Source organism: Chaetodon trifascialis, chromosome 14 (assembly GCF_039877785.1).
Source record: "Chaetodon trifascialis isolate fChaTrf1 chromosome 14, fChaTrf1.hap1, whole genome shotgun sequence".
NCBI classification, from domain to species: Eukaryota; Metazoa; Chordata; class Actinopteri; order Chaetodontiformes; family Chaetodontidae; genus Chaetodon; species Chaetodon trifascialis.
In genome coordinates, this window is record NC_092069.1 from 26,247,501 (window position 1) to 26,270,000 (window position 22,500).

Sequence of the window (22,500 nt, forward strand, 5' to 3'; positions counted from 1 at the left end):
GTCTGGGATCAGCTGCTGCCCCCTGTGACTGTGCACTGATTGATCAGGTATAGATAATGGATGGATAAGTCGCAGGTGATCCTTCAGATTCGCTCCCAGTTTGATTGGTGACACCTTTGGTGTGTTGCAGTGTTACAGGTGAGGTTGGAAGCAACACGTCTTGACCACTGGGAGACATGTCTTGAAAAGCTGCTCTTCGTGTTGTTGTTGTTGTTGTTGTTGTTGTTGTTGTTGTTGTGGTTGTGGTCACGGTGAATTGTGAGCGTGTGCAGACCTTTGTCTTATATGTCCAGTACATATGTCCATCACTTCCTGTGAGTTCCTTGTGCACAGATACACAGTTTGAATCCTGCTGACTCTGATAATAACAATGAAAGCTGCTGCATAATGAGGCACTTACAGGACATAAATACATCGAGTGGCGATTCGTTAAAAATGTTGGCAATAAGCGGACAAAAAGGGCTTTGAGACAATGAAAATGTTCAGCATTTTGACTTTAATCTGCTAATTATATTTCATTTTTCCGTACTGTAGTTCCATTTTCTCTGCGTCAGTGTGCACCACTGCTCTCCCGTCATCTCTCTTCCCTCTTCCTCCTCCTCCCCCTCCTCCTCCTCCTCTCCTCGCTGCAAATCAGATATGACAGGAAATATTGTCCTTGTAATGGAGACTCAGGGCACTCTGCCTTTGTGTCTGTGAGACACACGCGCACAGCTAAATACACAGATATACATCAATGCAAAATGAAATGCACCCTTCACACACACACACACACACACACACACACACACACACACACACACACACACACACACACACACACAGATCGTACCTGTACGAGGCTTCCACTGACTTGTTTTCCTTTTGTTTCTGTCCGTCTCTTTCTGTCTCGTCCTCTGTCTCGGATCGTTATCTCAGTTGAACTGTTGCTGCTGTCAGTGTCGCTCTGCACGTTTATCCAGTAAACTGTGGACAAAGCATTTAAATTATTAGCTCTTAATTGACCAGCAGAGTTTAATTAATAAGATAAGGAAAATGCATTTATATAGATTAATTAGAGAGCTTTAAATTGAGATTGTTAAGACACTTGATGTTTGCAATATGAAGTTTCAAGCCAGCAGCATTTTTGGTTTTCATGGACGTATTTTATGTTATGACACTCAATATTTTAGGGTTGAAAAGTAGTCCAGGCTGTTTTAGAGAGGCCTGTCCAGGCCGGTCCTGGAGTTTCTCCACTGAGGAAAACCACCTGTTCAGTGAGTTTAAAGGTTTGAATCTCAAAGCGTCACTTATCTACTTCTGTCACAGTTCTTGACTTGCTCATAAAAAGATCCGATCAGGTTGTCTAATTTTTGATTTTGGGTTTATGTTCAGGACAAAATCTCTCAAACGTGTACCTGCTTCATACAGGTGATGTTCAAGTTGAAATGAGCTCAGACGGTTCGCTGAATCCACTCGTTCGAGCAAAGCTCATGTAAAAAAGTTAGATGCTTCAGATAGAGTATGGAAATGTTCTTGGATAATAAGTCAAATGTAATTCATTTAATGCCCTCGCTGGTGCGTCAGGAGACACAGCGTCTCTGTCCTCAGGAGGATATCACTGATATCGCCTCTTCTGAGGGCTTCCTCGTTTGTTGTACAGTCTTACAATAGTACAATAAATCTAAGCGTAGGTGATAATTTCAGAGGGATTAATAATCTCGACGCTGTCTGCATCCTCCCGCTGCAGTGCGACAGTTTAACCTGACAGAAACAAAGGACACGCGACTGTACGCGGTTGTTTTCTGACTTTTGTGGAGAAGGAAATTTCCATCTCTCCCACATCTCTCTGTGGATTTGTCTGCTTTTAAAATGTCTCTATCCCACCAAAATCACTGTTTGAAAAGTCGGCTCGACAAAGGAAAGTCACCCCCGTCTCTCTTCTCCCAAAATAACACACACTATGACTTTCTTTGTCTTTCAACCACGTTTTAGTTTTGCCCTTCAACTTGGACTTCAATCCCGCGCTCAGATGTCGGCTTCCTCGATGTTTGCCCCCGAAACTTCAGTCCAAGATTTACTCTCTTTTCAACAAGTTGATGTCTGGATGGAGACGATGTTTTTCACTTCTCCTTGACTCTGAAGGATCAGGAGATGGAGGGAGGGAAGGAGACAAAAAAGGAAAGATGGGGAGATGGAGAGGATAAAAACTGCAAATAACAGAAAGATGGGGGAAAGCAGATAGCGAGAGGGAGATTTAGACTTTTAAAAGTCTTCTTCTGACTCAGAAACAGCAGACAGGGATGGAAAGAGGATGAAGGATGGAGGAAGGAAAGAAAGGTTAAGATGCAACAATATTTTCCATCATTAGCATAGCAGGCGGGGCCTGTCCCACGTTTCCTCCAATCAGAGCGCTGGGTAAATGCCTCCGATTGGCTGAGATGTGAAGGGCATAGCGACCGCAGGCGACACCTTGGTGAATTATTAACGAGGAGCGTCGCTCTATCCATCATTTTAAACACACACACTCTACCCGATAACTGTATTAACACAGATATGAATGAGACGGACAGAGAGAGGAAAGACAAATCTGTCCTTCTTTATCAGCGGCGTTTAAAACGAGCAGCGCTGAACTGGGTGGTTTCACATTAAGCCCAACGATTTTATCAGCCAGACGTCTCTTTAGTGTATTTAAATGGGCTCTTAGCAAGGTTAAAGCAGCTGCTGTCTGCCTCTGTGGGAGCAACCTACAGCAACACGCCGCATGTTTAAGCTCCAGACTAAATCTTTTACATTCCTGCAGAGCGTCCTCCAAACCGCTCCATCACTCAGCTTATTCCCCTCCTTCCAGACAACCTCTGCATTCTTTTGTATAAAAATAAAGTTAAAAGACCTGAAATTTGGTGTGTTGAAAGAGCAGTTTAGTTGAATTCTGGGGCCCAGACTCGACTCAACGACACCATATTTTGTTTGTTGATGCCGCCAAATGTGCAAACTTTGCACCATCCCCTGTTCTTTCTCCCGTCCTCTCTTGGACCTCCATGGACTGTCTCTCCAAAGCCAGTTGCGGCCTCCTGGACCTGGCCAGAGGCTCAGACTGGTCCGGCTCCAGACCTCTGTGATCTGCCTCCAGACTCGTTCCCACTCATGCAAGCTGAAAGTGGTCCATGTGTTGGTCTGTTTTGTGCTGGATTTTGCAGGTGTCAACTTTGTTTGTAGTCTACCTGCACTCCAGGTAGCGTCTGTCCATTTACTTATATTAATAATTTTCTGAACTGATTAGAAGGATGTTACCGTCTTCTTCTTCTTCTGTTACAGGATGAAGAATTCAAAAATACCCTCAGTTATGAGCGTGCACTTCTCTCCTCATCAGCATTTTCCTCCAGCTCTTCCTCAGATTATCCTCTAAGATGGGACTCATTTGCAAACAGACCAACTTGACTTCTTTCTAATAACTTGAGCGACGCGTTCGGCGGCGAGTCTCACTTTGTGGCCGCAAGTTATTTGTTCAGGTTTTCTGCAGGCGCTGCGACGTGTGGACGAGCCTCATCAAATATGAAGCAACAGCGTCGATAAACGGACGCTGAAATGCAAATCTGAACTGCGGGGGTTTGTGCGGTATCATCAGCAGATTGGATAATGGTGTGTGTGTGTGTGTGTGTATGTGTTTGCGCGAGTGTGCAAGGGGTAAAAGCAGCTCTATTCTCCAGCTGAAGCCCTTCATTCTCTCTGTTTTCATACTGACACACTGTGAATGTCAAAGAGCTGCACAGAGCCAGGCCTGTCAGTCAAGGACCGCGTGCGTGCGTGCGTGCGTGCGTGCGTGCGTGCGTGCGTGCGTGCGTGCGTGCGTGCGTGCGTGCGTGCGTGTGTGTGTGTGTTCAATAGAGAGAAAGTGTATGTCCATGTGGATGAGTACTTATGTGTGTGTATCTGCAACTGTGTGTATGTTTATGTGTTGGCGGAGCAGTGTGTACTTTTGTGCGTGTGTCCGAGAGAGAGAGAGTGTGTGTGTGCGTGTGTGTGTGTGTGTGTGTTGCGAGGTGCCAGAGGATCTGTGTGAACAGTGATGTGTGACAGAGAGAGTGAGAGAGAGATTTGGAGCTCAGAGAGAAAAAAGAGAGAGAGAGAGAGAGAGAGAGAGAGAGAGAGAGAGAGAGAGAGAGAGAGAGAGAGAGAGAGAGAGAGAGAGAGAGAGAGAGAGAGAGAGAGAGAGAGAGAGAGAGAGAGATTGGCAGACAGTGCTGTGATCTGTGTCTGACTGCTGGATTTACTGAATCAGACTCTGCACTCGTCCGTCTGTCTGTCTCTTCTTGTCCTTCGTTCCCTCGCTCTCCCATTCTTTTTGTCCTCCCCTTCTTTCTTTCTGTGCCGTCTTGAAGGCGTTATAAAGAATTGATCACCTAATAACTGTCCAAGGGTTTGTGTCACACTCATCCCCTGTCCAGAGTGAAGTGAAGACGTTTGGACTGATTCGCTGTCCCTCGCTTGTTGTCCTTCAGTTCGATTCATGTCTTCTGACAGATGATCTGCGTGTCCAGGCCACAGCATCGAGCCTGTTTCTTTCGAACTGTCAGCGTGTGTTTTCTTTTCTCTCGTGTCAAAATGCTCTTTTATAGAACGTGAACATGTGAATTATATCTGAGCGGCTCGGTCGAGGAGGAAACACTCATTGCTCGTTTGGACATTTTTATGGGATTTGTAGATTAAAGAAATATTAGCAGCCTGGGAGAATGTGGGCTGATTTGTATGGTTGTTAGTCATTATCTGAATCTATTGTTGGCCTCAAACACACCGCGCAGCTCTCATATCAAAATGCAAGCAAACTATTTGAGTTTTAAATCAAATCAAATCAAAGTAAAAGCACCTTCAACAGATCGCTGCTCCTGCCGCAACTGTCCCTCTGCGGCAAAGAAAACACACACATTAAACATAATTCTGTCGTTTTTGTGGAGGACAAATCATGATGAGATGAGACGAGATTAATCTGAAACATTTTACAGCAGAGAGCCGCGAATCCTCGAAGAGATGCAGACTGGACGCTCTGCTGCAGCGCACCGCCGCCTTTAACACACCTGAGGCACGGTGTGTGTGTCTCTGCAGCCTTTTGATTGGTATCAATGCATGCAGTGTGTGCGTGTGTGTGTGCGTGCAGGCGTGTGTGTGTGTGTGTGAGATCAGCAGGGATTCAGGCCTATCCTGTCTTACCTCTGAATGACTGTGGTGAAACCTGCTTGAAACTCTCTCTCTCGCACACACACACACACACACACACACACACACACACACACACACACACACACACACACACACACACACACACACACACACACACACACACACTTGTTTACCGCATCCTGCTGGGATGTCTGGCGGTACAGAGGTGAAGCGCAGAGAGAAAATAGAGATTGTCTTGTTTTCTTTCACCTCCTGCCTGTCTCCATCTTTCTTCTTCCTCCGTCTGTCTGTTTTTATCAAATAATATAAATGAAAAGCATCAAAGCAGCTTTCAAAATGTACATTTTTCAACGCGCACACACACACACACACACACACACACACACACACACACACACACACACAAAGTGACGTGTTTTGATCGTGACGCTGACTTGAGCAGTTTACAGAGAGGATGGGTTGATTGGATCTATATTAAGTTATGAAAATGTGCGTTTTTAGACATTTTATATTGCACTTTAATACCAAAATGTTGGTCGTGTGTGATCAGATGTTCTGATCTGAAACAGGAATATTGTCTTACCTTAGACAAAAGCTGGTTGACTGATGCGTTTCTTATTTATGATGCTGCGTCTGCACTTTTTCTTCTCACTCCTCTTCCTGTCCTCTCTGTCTCACTCGTGTCCCTCGTTACCTCTCATATTTCCTCTCCTTCCCTCTCCTGTTGAATGTCAGAATAACCTTTTGCCCAGACACGAGGAGCGCTTGTTTTCTCTTATCTCGCATGACATGCCCACTCCATAGGGCTGTTTAAGCGCGTGACAAGACCCTCGAACATCAAATGCACCGCGAGCAGTTCAAACACAGGGCTGCCTTCCAAAACGTTCCTCTGTAATTCTTCAGATATAAAGGGACGGTGTGCGAAAAGTCAGAGTGTCTTTGCTGATGTCACAGCTTTAACCTGATTCAACATGGAGGCCTGCGAGGAGACTGTCGGCTCGCTCTTTAGATTCATCTCCGTCTGTGAAATCCGCCTCCTTTTGTTGGAGCGGAGGTGAGTCAGGAGACACATTCTACTTCCTGTTGAGACAAATCAAACGTGTGTTCGTCGCTGTCCAGCTTATCCTAAATGAAACGACGACAAAGCGTTTCAGTTCACAGGGAGACGAGTCAGCCACTGTGATGTCATAGAAACCATTTGTCTTCCTCAGTCCAGTGTGAGAAACATTAACAATCCTCTATCAAATGTGAAACACTGATTACAAAAATGTGTTCATCTCCTTCATCCAGTCATGTGTTCACAAAGCGGTGAACTTGCTCCATCCTCTATGAACGACTGAGCCTTTCATAGCCAATCATGATCCTCTCACCTGTTACCAATCAGCCTGTTTACCTGTGAATGATCCAAACAGGTGTTTCTGGAGCGTTCCACATCTTTCAGTCTGTGAAACGTGTCGCTGCATCAGATTCACAATCAGCAGATATTTACAGAAATCAATGAAGCTGATGTGGAAGAACATTAAATATACAGACTCTGAGCTGTTCTCAGGTCAGTTTGTGTCAGAGGATCAGCAAACCTTCTGTTTTATGTATGTTTGTCACAGCATCCGACTGCTTTGGAATCTGGTGTGTACGACAGACACACGTAAACGACATCAGCTGGCTTGTCGCTGCATGCGAGGTCAAGCAGAGTGAAACTCCTGCCGGCGTGTGGACACCGAGAAAATGAAAGACAGTGAAAACTAATAGAAATGTGGTGCAGGAAATTGATAGAGAAAACAGAACGTGTGTGTGTGTGTGTGTGTGTGTGTGTGTGTGTGCGCGTGTGTGTGTGTGTGTGTGTGATGGAGAGTGTGCATGTGCTTCTTCATGCTTTCATGCACAGATTTATTGCGCTTCAGTGTGTGCATAATTTGTATATGTGCAGAGCCACCTGAGGTTGTGCTTTTATGTGTGTGTGTGTGTGTGTGTGTGTGCACATCTGTGTATATTTGTGTGTGTGTGTGTGTGTGTGTGTGTGTGTGTGTGTGTGTGAGATAGAGACATACTGCAGAGTGCTTCTACCTGTAAATGTCAGGCAGCTGTCCTCAGCGGCTGACGGCTCAGAAATCAGCCGTAAATCAGGCCGGTCGCTCAGCTAAAGAGGTGATTAATAAACATGTCATCTGTGTGCGTGTGCGCGCGCGTGCGTGCGTGCGTGCGTGCGTGCGTGCGTGTGTGTGTGTGTGACCCTCTGCACACCTTATTTGCTTTAAGGCGGGGAGGGAAACATGACAGCAATGAAGAGGAAGGTGTCAATGGACAGAAAGAGGTGATGAGGAAGAGGTCGTGTCGTTGTTGATGTACAGTGACAGTGACAGGAAGTAGCCTCTTTAAAAGAATAAGAGCGTCTGATCTTTCAGCTTTTACATGAAGAACAAAGAGTTTTTCCTTTTCGTTTGTCTTTATTTGGCTGATTCCGCTGCAGCTTTATTCTCATCCTGTTGATTCAGTTCTGATGAGAGCAGATTCTTTCCTGTTTCGTGTCCGTCCATCCATCCGTCTGTCTGTCTCTCCGTCTGTCTGTCTCTGGACTTCACAACACAGGAAAAAAACTCCCCTTCAGATCTGAGCTGCAGTTCAGGACTTTCGGTGTCGTTGTTAAAACAAAAAGAGAGATGCTGGAGCTTCGCCCTTCATCACACTTAGCGCTGCGACCGCGCTGCTCTCTAATGGAGCTTCATCCATTTCAGATGACAGAATCCATTACGGCTGCATGCAGCACTCTGCAACGCAAGTGTTGCAGCCACTGGATTTATTCTTGTTATTTGCTGATAATGTGTGCAAACTAAACTGAGCCACATTTTTTCCTCGCTCTCAGGCTGATGATTAACTTGAGAAGGTGCGGCGGATGTCGGAGGTTTAAGAGAAACCACACATAAATGTAACAGTGACCATCGTTAAAGGAATAATTATCATAGTTTGCATAAGGAATAAATGTGGAAAAACTCCTGATGCATGCACATGATCACATCCTGTGAGTGACAAAAAGACGTGTTTTGACCCTGCTGGGTCTCCATCAGGCTAACGTCCAACAGTCTTTGTTCTGGTTTCCTTAAGTTTGTAAAGGTTTTTGATAATTCCTCTGGATGGTTATTTCATATTCAAAGTGTCATTTTGTCTGATTTGGTTTTTGCAGGAACAATTTCACTTATTTCATACTATTTGAAAAGCTGAGATTTGTTATTGAGGTTATTGGATAGTATAGATGGTTATATGGTTGGATAGTGTGCTATAGTCCAGTACTGCCTTTCACAGCTGATCACAGCTGTGTGTGTGTGTGTGTTTGTGTGTGTGTGTGTGTTTGTATTCACTGTGTGTGTGTGTGTGTGTGTGTGTGTGTGTGTGTGTGTGTGTGTGTGTGTGTGTGTGTGTGTGTGCATGTGTGTGTATCAATATGTTTTAGCTCTGTGTATGTGTATCAGTGTGTATTAGCTGTGTATGTGTGTTTTTGTGTGTGTTAGCTGTGTGTGTGTGTGTGTGTGTGTGTGTGTGTGTGTGTGTGTGTGTGTGTGTGTGTGTGTGTGTGTGTGTGTGTGTGTATCAGTGTGTGTTAGCTTGTGTGTGTATCAGTATGTATTAGTCGTGTGTGTGTGTGTGTGTGTGTACGAGCTGTCTGTCATTTGCTGTGTGTGTGTATCAGTGTGTATTCGTTGTGTGTGTATCAGTATGCATTAGTTGTGTGTGTGTTGGTGTGTGTTAGTTGTGCATGTGTATCAGTGTGTATTAGTTATGTGTTTGTATTAGTATGTATTTGCCGTGTGTGTGTGTGTATCAGTGTGTATTAGCTGTGTGTGTTTCAGTGTGTATGAGCTGTGTGTGTTTCAGTGTGTATTAGCTGTGTGGCAGCAGCGGCTCGTAGCGTCTGATCATGTCAGTAATCGTCGGTTTAATCCTCCTGAACATTAAATATTAGACTTTGTTCAGACTCTCGGCTGTCATTCACGTCTCTGCAGGACAAACTCAGCTCACTGATCCTTTATTTAAGCAGGTGACAGCACACCTGAGACGACGAGAGAAGAACCAGTCTCACACACACAGGACAGAAAAAGCTTGACAAGCAGTGAAAGCTTGACTCTTTAAAAATGTCCAGTTTTTCATGTCTGTTAGTTTGAGTTTGAAACACGTATTTTGTCTGTCTTTGTCGTTTCCTGTAAAAACAACCCCAGACCTGGACAAAATCCTGACACCAAGTCCAGCTCGTCCAAATTTGTCCTTTTTTTCCCAAGAAATGTCTTCATTGTCCAAAAAAACCCTATTTTATTATCATTGACCTCGATGTTATTATGTCACTTTTCCAAATATCAGTGTTGTGACCTTCCAGTAAGTCTTCAAAACATCCTCATGTTTATTTTGAACAATGTCTCCAGAGTCCAAAATGTCCTCAGTTCTCACACCTAAAGCTTAAATTGGTCCTCACAAAGCGAGCTGAAGAACATACACACACACACACACACACACACACACACACACACACACACACACACACACACACACACACACACACACACACGCACACACACACATGCACACTGCTCTGTGTTTCTGAAGGGATTTAGTGTCGGTGTTAAACCCTCCTCGAGCTTTACTGCTGCACTGGAGCAAGACTGACCGGCTAAACCTGGACCAAAACATCCCAACTGGCTGGAGACAAAGTGTGTGTCCATGTGTAGGTGTGTGTAGGTGTGTGTTATGTGTGTGTATACCGCTGTGTGTGGATTTGACCCTGCCCTGGAAGTGTTTGAACATTCTCATAACAAACGGACGGGTTACAGCGAGTAAACAGGGGAGCAGGTGTGTGTGTGTTTGTGTGTGTGTGTGTGTGCGCACACGTGTGTATATATATATGTGTGTGTGTGTGTGTGTGTGTGTGGCGTTGGCGCTGCTTGCTAAACTGACACATTTTCAATCACATGGTTTATTCCGGGGAAATTGTCGAAAAAGAGGGAAAAGGGCAGATTTCTGCGGCTCTGTGGGCTACAATGGGACAAGCCAGGATTAGTTTTTCACTTTGTACGTGTGTGTATGTGCGCGCGCGCGCGTGTATGCGCGCACGTGTGTGTGTGTGTGTGTGTGTGTGTGTGTGTGTGTGTGTGTGTGTGTGTGTGTGTGTGTGTGTGTGTGTGTGTGTGTGTGTGTGTGTGTGTGTGTGTGTATTCTAAGACAATGCCCTGGTAGCCAATTTGTAATATATAGTCGGCCTTGAAAAATGGCCCAGATCTCCCCTTCGCTGTCTGCAATTTAGCTCTGCCGGCGCCCGGCAATACCCATTGTACTGCCTCCCACCACTGCCATTTTGTCCTGATGGAGTGTGTGTTTGTGCCTTGTGTGCGCGCGTGTGTGTTTGTTTACTTGCTTATGTGCATCTCAGTGTGCATTTACCCATGAGTCTGTCTTTTTGTGTGTATGTCGGCGTGAGCAAGCAAGCAACTGTGTTTATACTCAGGTTATTGAATTTCTGCTTGTGCGCCTGTGTGTGTGTGTGTGTGTGTGTGTGTGTGTGTGTGTGTGTGTGTGTGTGTGTGTGTGTGTGTGTGTGTGTGAGGTTGTGTTGTTGGCGTGTGTGTACAGTTGTACTGTTTATTTTATGTGTGTATAGTGGATTTTCTGCGTGTGTGTGTTTGATGCAGTGCAGTTACTCGTCCACTTTCCAAAATGACAGCGAGACACCTGAAGGCATCAATCTGGAACTAATGGACAGATTGCTGAGAAAGAGAGAGAGGACGAGAGAAGGGAGGGATGATGATGGCAGGGTGAAGAGGCAAAGAAAGGAGGGACAGAGGGGGAGAGGAGGGAGTGATTTGTAAAAAGAGAGGGATGGACAATGGCATCGGAGAAAAGGTGATAGAGAGAGGGATGAGGTAAAGAAGGAAGGGAAAGATGAAAGACAGGTTTAAAGATGCGAGACAGTAGGAGCGGCAAGTCAATTTACAGATGGAAGAGAGGGAATGAAGAGGAAAGAGAGGAAGATGGAGAGATAGGGAAAGGTGGGAGACTGATAAGGATGGAGAGAAAAATGTAAGGATGGAGGAAAGATTTAAAGCTCGGAGAAAGGGAGGAAATCAGGGAGAGGAAGGGAGAGACAGGATGGCAGGAAGGAGATGGATGGAGGTAGGGAAAAGGAGGAATGAAAGGATGATTTAAGGACAGGACAACTGGGGAGTGAAGGAGGGAGATATAAAGAGAGAGAAGGGGAAAGACAGAAGGGAGGAGAAAATGGAGGTATAAGGACAGAAGGAGTGAGTGATGGAAAAATGTAGAAAAGGAAGAGAAAGAGGATGCCTGATGAAAGAAAGATGAAAAGCAATGAAAAGAGGAAGAGGGAGAAAGGGAAAGATGGAGGGATGAGGAAGGAGAAGGAAGTGATAAGAAAATAGAAATGAAGAAAGACTGAAAAGAGAGAAAGAAGCGTCATGATTGGTTGGTGGCCTCGTCTCACTGCAGATAGAGATCATTTCACCAAAGGTCTCTGTTAAAAGGACACACAGCAGAGTGTGTGTGTGTGTGTGTGTGTGTGTGTGTGTGTGTGTGTGTGTGTGTGTGTGTGTGTGTGTGTGTGTGTGTGTGTGTGTGTGTGTGTGTGTGTGTGTGTGTGTGTGTGTGTGTGTGTGTGCGTGCGCGCGCGCGCGCGTGTCTGTCTGAGATCAATACAAACTGCTGTGTGGTTTTATTAGTGATGTCATACCAGCAGTGATGTCATAACAGCAACTAGCGTGTTGAACAGGAAGTGAGGCGTGTTTGTCTTGTACTTGCACGCATTTTCCCCACAAACTGTCGGCTGCAGACACGGAGCGACGTCAGCATTAACGAATGAACACGTCCTTTAACCTCCGTGTTTGGTCTCCTCCTCCTCCCCCTCTTCCTCCTCCTAGAGAGAATCTCCGTCTCCTCAGCCGCCTGATGCTCTGCTTTATTTGCCGGCTGGTGGGGTCGATGAGAGCACTCAGAGCCAAAACCAAAACAGTTAGCTAAAAGAGGCTAAAGTGCAGACAGTGATGGACGGGGTGTCAGAGGGACAGACATACATATCTGTGTTTGAAACACCAGGTCCAAATCTGGGACAGTTTGACGTCCTGTTTGACCATGTGACCCGGGGACTCAGCAGCGATGATGCCGTGAACGCCCCTAATGATGCACTCGTTGGCGTTTCGTGGGCTGAACGCCGATGCGATCGTCCCTGTGTGGAATCAGACTCTCCGTCTCTTGAAACCTGCTTAAACCTCACGGTATAATCAGTAAAGTACGCCGACCTCCCCGAGAACAAACCTGCCTCTCCGCTCGCAGACGGCTGCTTTCTTTTTATCTTGTTTTTTTTTTGTCTTCCCCAGCAGTGATATGTTTCCTAGTCATGCATCAAGAGATCAAATCTAAAAGTAATACAATCTCTGCGCTTACATCTCGGTGGTTTAATTTGAAAACCGACTCTCTCTGCCTTCTCCCGTAGCTTTAAAACTGAAATAAGTTATGCCGCCGGTGCCCTCGCTTCACCCTCTGACAAGAACAATAGCGGCCGGCTCGCCTCAGAAAACTGTGTTTTACAATAATACTTGTCCACAAAGCAAGACCGACAATGTCAATGGTTTTATGGTGCGCTACACAGTGCGGCTAATGTTCTCCTGCAAGCCAGCATCGCTCCACTGCCTCTCCCCCGCTCTCTCCTCCTCCCTGTCTCTGCCGGTGTCTCTCGCCCTCTCTCCGCCTCCCGTTTTTTTCTCCTCTCTTTTATTCTCCTCGGCGCTCCCTCGCTCCCTCTCTCCGTATGAAAAATCCATTCCGGCATGGGTTTTGACAGCCTGTCTTTGGTGGGTGTGTAAAATTCGAATAATTCACTGTGCATAGACAGTCACTTTGGGGCTGCTTTGTATTTTGTATTTGACTCCGTGTCACTTCGAGTCCCAGTCGGCAGGTTTTAGCTTTTCTGAAAAAACAAAACAAACTGGAGTTTTTTTTTTTTTCTCGAGTCTTTCCGAAGGCAGGAGCTGTTTCAGATGACCAGCCGTGGTGGCAGGTACATGTCCAACTTCACCAGACTCTTTTACCGGCCAACAGGAGATTTTACTTTGAGCATGCTGATGAAAAGCAGAGTTTCATTCATGGACAAAAGAAATTTATTGTCTCATTTCCTCCTTTAATATAAGTTCAGTGTGTTTTAAGAAGCGGAGATCCACATTTTATTCAACAGTTTTACTCATTTGTTTCCTCTTAAGTGGCACTACAGGTCCAGGTCACCCTCCCCAGCAGCGGCTGCTAAAAGGGTTAAAAACATGAAAACCCCCTCAGAGTGTTTGGTTTGTCCATTCTGGGCTACTGTAGAAACATTGCTTCTGTTCCATTTCTGCCAGTTGATCCCCTGAATCCTCCACACTGGGCCTTTGAAGAGGTCAAATGGTCTTATTCCACCTAAATTGTGTCCTGCATCAGTTTGTTTCAGCTCATTAGTGAAACCAAGGACGGATTATTGACCGGACAACACGAGCAGCAGGACTGTTACACCAGTGATTTAATGAAGTATTCATTTGCTCAGTAATGCATCACTCACTCATTAACCTGAGTTAATGTAAAGGGCCGCAGCTGTGTTTTAACACTGAATGTGTTTTCCAGCCTTTCATGCATCCGTCGGTGTCCGTTCACTCTGTATGTTCTGAAAATCAATCAGCACAGCCTTGAACCTTGTGTATTCTCTCATCGCAGACAGCAAGACTGCATGTGTTTTTGTCAATGCAGCATTAATGTTGCATGGTGATGGTGTTTAAGGGGTGCTCCCAGCGATGTTTGGGGCCTTAAGAGATGAATTAAAAGAGGTCAAACCTTGAGGCCTTGTCACGGGAAAAGGGTCAGGTTGTCCTCCAGAAAGCACTGAAGGTTAAATATGAAGCTTCCATGTGGAGTCCACTGTGGTGCACTGCGCCTTATAAGCACTCAAAGGCAACAGGAAACAGATTTATGAAGCACAGACACTTGCAGGAGCTGGGGGCAGTGGGAGTCCACACCTTATTTTACCCAGATCAGCCTCCAGTCAGGTCAGTTCATACCTGCTCGCACCCAAGACCCACAAGTTTCAAACTTTACTGTGCATCATTTTCTTCACATCAGCGTTCAGCCTGACGTGCTGGATGTCCGCTGGGATTTCACGTAAAGGTCTTGGGTTTGAATCATGTTTGGTGCACAGACAGAGTTTGTGCTGACTGACCTGCCTTGTTTAGGGATCAGGGTGCTGATTGGGGTTTTCTGTCGCTGTTTGAGCTTTCATAGTCAATTATTGTTTTACCTTATTTTAGACACGCATTAGAAAGGCCAGGAAGGTTTTTCTACCTCGTCTTCTTCTTTGTGATCCACTGAGTAAAAAATGCCCAATTGTTCATCATTTTCCACATGAGGCTGCAGCCAAATGATCATTTATTGCTTGTCTAACTATATTTTGCTGCAACTTCTTTTCTTATCTTCTGTAATTGGGAGCAAACTTTGCATTTTGATGTATAGAATTCTTTTAATTCCTATTAGTTTCTTGTTTATCTCTTTGATATTGTTTCCCTCCTCGCTCTGATTTATTGCCATCATTTCTCTCTTTCACGTCCTGCTCCTCCTCCTCCTCCTCTTCTTCTCCTGCTCGTTGTTTCTTATGGCTGTCGTTAAAGAACCTCTTCACGTTTCTTTGTGTGTTTCACAGTGACCCCTACTGGGAGCGGCCGGCTAATGCAGGCAGCTGCTCCGCCGCCCGGCCCAAGACCCTTCACCTGGCCGGCCAGCAGCATACCTCCTCACCATGGTAACGTTTGTGTGCGCTCCTGGTAGCAGTAGTAGTAGAACGTAGTAGTGGTAGTAGTGTGTTTGTGTGTGTGTTCTGTTGGATGTGAGCAGTGTGACTGGTTTCTAAGCCGTTTGTGTTGCTGCTGATTTGAAATGTGTTCTGGAGCTGGTGTTGATGGGACCAGTTGGGTTTGTGGAGTGATTTTATCTGGTTATCAGTCAAAGCTGTGGACAGTTTGTCTCCTCATGGAGGCGTGTTAAACATCACAGTTAGCTGAGCTCAATGTGTGGACGTCAGTGGAACCAGGAAGCTCTTCAAAGGGAGGGAGAGGAGCTATCACCATGACACTTACAGATGAAGACTTGAATGCAAGCTGAGGACATTTTTAGCACGAAGATGGAAACAAGGACACTTTCTGAGTAATCGAATGGTGTCTTTTCGTCCTCCTGGAGTGTCCTTTTCTTTCAAAAGGACTTCCAGCCTTGAAAGTACCTTAAAGCTGCAGTATAACTTCTGCAGTATGTTCTGATTGGTCCTCAGGGCTGCCCACCCACCTGTGCTCTGCACATTGTCATTGATATCCTGACGTGTGGTCCTGAATCAGCAACAAGGACCTCAGCTCACCTTTACAGGACTGAATGAGGACGGAGGAATTGAACAAAACTGCAAAACAAACCAAATAATGAAGGCAAAGGCCTCCAGTGGAGACGGAGAAGAGATATTATCAATATTATCCATCACTGCTTCTGTCCTGATGGCTCAGTTTGATCTGCTGCTCATGTCACACAGAGCACATATTAAATATTATCTAAAGTCAGTAAACCTCATGAAAAGACCTTCTGTCACTGTCAGTCTGTTAGTTTGACGACCTTTAGTTCGGCGATCTCTTTCCCGTCAAGCCTGTCGATGAAGGTGTTTGGTGTCACGACTTGATGCCGCACCTCGTTTCCACTCCAGGGTTCAAGCCTCTGACTAAACGGTGTGTTTAAGTGCTTTGTTACCAACGCGTCACAGTGGATTGTGTTGTGAGTTTGTTTGTGTGTGATTTTCTTTATCTGTGTGTGTGTGTGTGTGTGTGTGTGTGTGTGTGTGTGTGTGTGTGTGTGTGTGTGTGTGTGTGTGTGTGTGTGTGTGTGTGTGTGTGTGTGTGTGTGTGTGTGTGTGTGTTCGCTGTGCTTTGTGTCTGCGTGTGTCGACTCGTTTGCCGTCTGCATCCTTGATTGCAGCTTTTGTAAGATGCTGCCGTAAAATCGCATTGTTGCTTTTCAATCCGTCATCCCTCCCTCCCTCCCTCCCTCCTCCTGTTTCTTTCTCTCTCCTGCTCCCTCTTTCTCTGCCTCTCCCTCCTCTTCTCCTCCCTCTCTCCCTCCTCAGAGGTCTCAGTCAGCGGACAGAGAGAAGAAGGGATGTGACACCAGGAAGTGAACTGAGGCCTGATGCATCGTGGTTAATGTTGGTGTGTGTGTGTGTGTGTGTGTGTGTGTGTGTGTGTGTGTGTGTGTGTGTGTGTGTGTGTGTGTGTGTGTGTGTGTGTGTGTGTGTGTGTGTGGTGGATTACAGTAGTGGAGAATAAAGGGGGGATTTGTGTCGGAATCAGGCGGAGAGCTGAAAGGAGGCAGCAGTTAATACCTCATTATAGGACGAGCTTCACACCACACAGGCCGTACACACACACGCGCATACACACGCGCACACACACACGCACGCACACACACTGAGAGTTGCCAGATAGCCATTAATCACATTTGGTTGAAAAGACATCTTTAAGACAGATGTCTCACAGTGAAGACATCGTCCCTGCGTATACAGATGTGTATGATGTGTGTATTTTGTCCTAAAGAGTCCGTTTTGGACCGAGTTAAATGCAGGTTTGACATTTTGCGTCACAGCAGGTCTCAGTCTGTTTTTCTTACCGTCAGGAGAGAGAGACGAAGAGCGTCTCTGTGGTCGTATAAGCCGCCAGGCGGCAGGAAATGTCAGTGCGTGTAAAACTTTGACTTTTTTAAGAAACAGATTAGCGATTTGGAAGTCAGTGCTTCGTCGTATTCATGTGAGCAAAGCACAGCAGAGGTGCGTTTACTGTGTTCCTGTGACGGCGGTGAAACAACTGTGGAGTCAAAGTGCCGTAAAGTGAAGGATTTTACTGGCACTTGAACGCACCACTTCAGTCTGCGTATGAGATCTGAGGAGCTCAACACAAGCGCTCTCCTCCATGTGGCGTTCATTGTCAGATAACCTCAGAGGCCGTGCGCCTCTGTTGTGTTCACTGACCACAGGAACAAGACGTTCTGGTCAATTCCACCAGCCACTTATCCGCTAATGAGTCTGACGCGTCACTACTGTTGCTATGGCTACCTGCCCCTGTGATCTGAACCGCTTTTGAGGTGAACACGTATATAATTTTCAGAGACTCCCACCAGCCAATCAGAAACAAGTGTGCAACAAACTCTAATGAAGTCTAGGTTTGGCTCTGTTTGTGTATTCAGAGAGTGTGTGTGGACATGTCAGGGTGTGTGTGTGCGCGTGCGCCCCTGGGTGTATTTCTATAGCATGAGTGTGTAGGTGTGTGTCGAGAAGGTGAAATTGAGATAAATGGTGGAGGAGCTGGGTGGCCACAGAGGCCCCCGATATACAGTCCACCTGTCTGCTCTGCTTACGTGTGTGTGTGTGTGTGTGTGTGTGTGTGTGTGTGTGTGTGTGTGTGTGTGTGTGTGTGGGTGTGTGTGGGTGGACATTACCATGCATGAACATGTAAAGGTATCTTTGGGTTGTGTGTGTGTGTGTGTGTGTGTGTGTGTGTGTGTGTGTGTGTGTGTGTGTGTGTGTGTGTGTGCGCGCACATCTCTGCCTGAGCAGATTACCTGTGATTCCTTTGTTTTGTGTGGATGTTGATGTGTGTTCTGTGTTTATTCTGTGTGTGTGTGTGTGTGTGTGTGTGTGTGTGTGTGTGTGTGTGTGTGTGTGTGTGTGTGTGTGTGTGTGTGTGTGTGTGTGTGTAGCAGAGTGGTTGTAAAGTAAAAGAGACAGATGTACCAGGGAGAGCTCGCCCACTGCAGCCTGCTCACTTTCCCTCTCTCCAACACACACAAACACACAGAAACACACACATGTACACACTCCAGGGAGCTGCTAGTATTCAAATAGAAGCTGAGCTCGAGTGAGTGAATGAGTGAGTGAGTGAGTGAGTGAGTGAGTGAGTGAGCGAGCGTGCGTGCGTGCGTGCGTGCGCGCGTGTGTGTGTGTGTGTTTGTGAGGGGAGTAAAGGTTGAGTGTTGGAGGAAAAGTGAGGGAATAGAGGAAGGAGAGCGGTAGTATGGTTGAGATGAAGGGAGGAGGTGAACAAACACACACACTTTCACAAACTAACTGTCTGTCTGTCTGTCTGTCTGTCTGTCTGTCTGTCTGTCTGTCTGTCTGTCTGTCTGTCTGTCTAGTTGCCTCCTTTCTTCCTCATGTCCTGTCCTTACTTCCTTTTCCATCTTTAGTTTCCTCTCTTTCTCACTTTTCTTTCTAGCTTTCTTCAAACCTCTCACCTTTTTCTTGTTTACCTTTGGTTTCCTCCTTCCTTCGTCACATCCTTCCTTTGTTCATGTTTTTCCTCTAATTCTTCCTGACGCCTCCTTTCCTCTTTCCCTCCTTGCATTCTCCCCTGTTTCTCTGTATTTAACTCCTTCTCACTTTTTTTTTTCACTTTCTTCCCTTTCTCCATCCCGTCTTCATACGCTCGTTTCTCTTTTTTGACTTCATCACATCCTTTTTCTCCCCCCTCTCCTCTCTCCTCTTCTCCTCTCCTCTCTCTTGCCCTCTCCCCCCCCCCCCCCCCCCCCCGAGTGTCAGTTTGATGGCGGAGGTGTGATGTGTTCTGATGTGTTTTTTTCTCCTCTCCCATGTCGCACGAGTCGACTCCTGGCGTGTCGCTGACTTTGTTCAACTTTCTCTCTTTGATGCCACACTTCCTCTCTCACCTCGCCTTTCTTTTCTAACCTACTTTCCATCTTCCTTCCAAAAAAACAATATAGATTCTGCTTCTCTCCGCCGGTGTGTCTTTTTATTTCGGAGAGAGCGCCCTGAATTCAATAATTTAACCTTTTCTCTTATTTTGTCTTTTATTTCTCTATATTTTATCATCTACCTGTGTCTTTGTCTGCCAGGAAACATGTTAATAATGGATTGTATAGATTTAGAGGGGGAGAAGTGTGTGTGCGTGTGTGTGTGTGTGCGCGCGTGTGTGTGCAGCACAGATCTTTTGATGTCGTGAAGTGATGTTTGTAGTCCAGAAGCATTGATCTTGAGGCCCATCTGTCTGATTGCCACTGAAATCAACAGTCAGAATGCTTGATGAAAGAAATCAGCAGGTTGAGTTTTAGCTAATCTCACCTGAAGCCTTGTTTACCTTCTAGTAGTCAGACAGGAAGAGGGCGACCTCTCAGTCCTGGCAGCTTGGGGTGCTTCCTGTTTGTCTGTTGTCTTTTATTTGGGACACTCATGAAGTTTTTCAGCCTTTGAAAGTTCCACTCATCTGCTCATCTGCTGGAAAAGCAGCCTGACCTCACTGGTTTGGTCACCGGAGGCTTTACGGGTGATTCTGGAAGTAAAGCTTTTGAATCATCAGGACAGAAACATTAATGGACTAAACGTTTGGGATGAAATGGAAGTGATGCTGCGTCCTGCGTTAGTTTGAGGACATTTAAAGCAGTTTTGTTACCTTCAGGTAAAGATGCAAAGATGTCTACGAGCAGAATTACTCTTATTGAAGAGAAACGTCCTTTTCCTGGTTCTTCTAAGCTCGTGTGTGTGATGTGCGTGCAGAGGCGTGTTGGCGTGATGTGGCAGGAAGCTCTGGATAACAGTCAGACGTCTCTACAGGGAACCAAACGCTGAAGTTCAGGTTTTCATCAGCAACACTTCATCTCATAATCTGTCCACAGCAGCTGCAGTTTGGGACTTTCACTGCAAACTTCACTGTTACAAATCCGTTTCCGTCTCGGCTGCGGCGAGAGAATAACACCACAGGAAAACCGTTTGAGCTCTTCGTTTGGCCTCTCTTTGTATTCCAGAACTCACACAGGAGCCTGTCACGAACGCCACATCACTTCTCCCACCTGCAAATCCCTCTCTTCCTATCACAGCCGCATCAGCGCCATCCACCAGTAAGTCATCTTTGACACGTGATGCACCCGAGCGGCGACGTGTGACGTGGCACGGTCCCAAACCGCTCTCACAAAGCGTTGAGAGCGACATCTTTCTCACTTTAGATCCAACCTGCAGCCTTTTCCCTCGTCTCTCTGATAACAGCTCCCTCCTCTCCTCGTCTATCCGTCCTCATAACTGCAAATCCCTCACCTCATTGGACAGCTACCCACCTGTGGCGCCCGCAAAGGAATCCAGAGCAAACACACACACCTTTTTATTCCCACAACATATATTTATTTTGCCTTATTCCCGGGGTTTTGTTTACAGTGAAAAGATTTGACTTTCACCCCGTCTTCACCTGCCTGCGCTGCTGCTCGCTGTTGCCTGCGGCACTTTTTCAGCATCGCCCGGGCTTGTTACTGCAGCGAGATTTCCCCCCGAGGAAGACGGAGCGCTGGAGAGACGCCACGCACATGAAATAAACCTGCTGTTTTGCTCCATTTTGGTGCCTATAGATGTGTTTTAGACTGCTTTAACAGGAGAGGAGGGAGTTTCCTGGGCTTTTTTTTGGGGCATATTGTTGTTTTTGTGCTATTAAAAGTGAGACAGTGAGAGGGAAATGGGACGTGGCCTCGTCGGACGTCTCCTTCCTAAACTCTGATTCATGTTTTGCTGCGTGAAGGAAGAATAATCCACCTGAAATTAGCTTGACCTTCATCCTCTTGGATCCTCCTTCCTGTTTTAAATTCAGCTGCAGCTGAGAAAACAGTTTTATCTGATTCCACATGAAGATGTTAGCTTCACTGATGAGGCTTTGCTGATTTTAATGTGGTTTAAATGGTGAGAAGTTGCTGAATCTGATTATTAAATTTCCTTCCAAACTTATTAAATATTGAGTCAAACTCAGGATTTCTCTTCTCTTCTCTTCTCTTCTCTTCTCTTCTCTTCTCTTCTCTTCTCTTCTCTTCTCTTCTCTTCTCTTCTCTTCTCTTCTCTTCTCTTCTCTTCTCTTCTCTTCTCTTCTCTTCTTCTGTGCAATAATCTATGCAATACTACCGGTACATAACTGCCTGTAAATACTATTTACAATTTTTTAGGATGATGTTTTTCTTTCTATCCCAGCCTTTTGTATATACTTGTTGTGTTTAATTTGCATGCACATGTTGTCTTTTACTATTCTATCCACTTTATTGGTGCTTCATGTCAAACACATGAAAGCTACTGTGTCGTCCCATTAAGACCTGCGTGTGGACGGATTGAGACCTTTTTTACAGTTCAGCATGTTTGTCGAGGAACTGTAAATTTTCAATTAGTGCAAATTTATTGTACAAACACGAAGGAAGAAAAGAGAATGTGGTGTTCATGCCAAGGCTGTGATGGAGAGAAAGCCTGAAGCCACGGCTCAGGATACACGTCTGATCACACTCATGTTCATTTACTCTGAGAGACGGACAGAGAGACGGAGACGGGGGGGAGAGAGGGAGAGGGAGGGAGGGAGAGAGGAGAGAGGGAGGAAGAGAGAGAGGGAGGGAGGAAGAGAGAGAGAGAGAGAGGGTGGGAGGGAGGAGGGAGAGGGAGAGGGTGGGAGGGAGGGAGGGAGGGAGGGAGACAGACAGACAGACAGACAGACAGACAGACAGACAGACAGACAGACAGACTTTGTAATTGAGTGTTTTTGAAGAAGGAACAGATCAAAGGCACATTAAGTCGAGCAGGTCCGTGTAATGTGTGATGTGGAAGCCTGAAGCATTTACTGCTCTGAGAGAGCAGAGGCTGCTTTTTAAGACTGTGTGTCATTTACATGTTCACACACACACACACACACACACACACACACACACACACACACACACACACACACACACACACACACACACACACACACACACACACACACACACACACACACACACACACACACACACACACAGTGCCAGTGTGAACATGTATGTTAGCTCTGTGCACCAGTGTTCAGTGTCTTTCTTTGGAGTAGAACTTATTGTAGTAATGTTGGCAGCAGCAGTATTAGTTGTAATAGCAGTAATATCAAAGTATTACTGATAATAGTATCAGTTATATTAATACTCTAAATACACAATACTTTGATTTTGTTTAATTTTATCTACTTTTGCAGTGGTTTTATTTTATTTAGGAGTCACCTTTCCCTGACCTGTCCCCTTTGTTAAGCACGTCATCAAGAAAGAAAGAAGGAAACATGGAAGCAAGAATCTGAGCGGCTGCAATTTGTTTGTGTGGCTCTGCATTGTGTTCGTGTGTGTGTGTGCGTGCAGCGATCCAGCTGTTGGCCGTTGCAGCAGTTTGATTGACAGGCAGCAGCCGCTGCTGTTATTCATGAGCGTCTTTGCTTCACATTTCAGCCATAATTAATAAACTCACACATGCCTGTAAGGTTAGTGTGAAAT

At 45.8% G+C, this 22,500-nt stretch overlaps 1 protein-coding gene across 1 annotated transcript in view; it reads left to right on the forward strand.

The window, feature by feature from the left end:
* Positions 1–22,500, forward strand: part of LOC139341983 (neuronal PAS domain-containing protein 3) — a 253,655-nt gene that overhangs the window by 68,019 nt on the left and 163,136 nt on the right. The window contains exon 2 of the mRNA XM_070978782.1: positions 14,864–14,962. Within this exon, the coding sequence (XP_070834883.1) occupies positions 14,864–14,962 (99 nt within the window). The remainder of the gene's footprint in view (positions 1–14,863; positions 14,963–22,500) is intronic.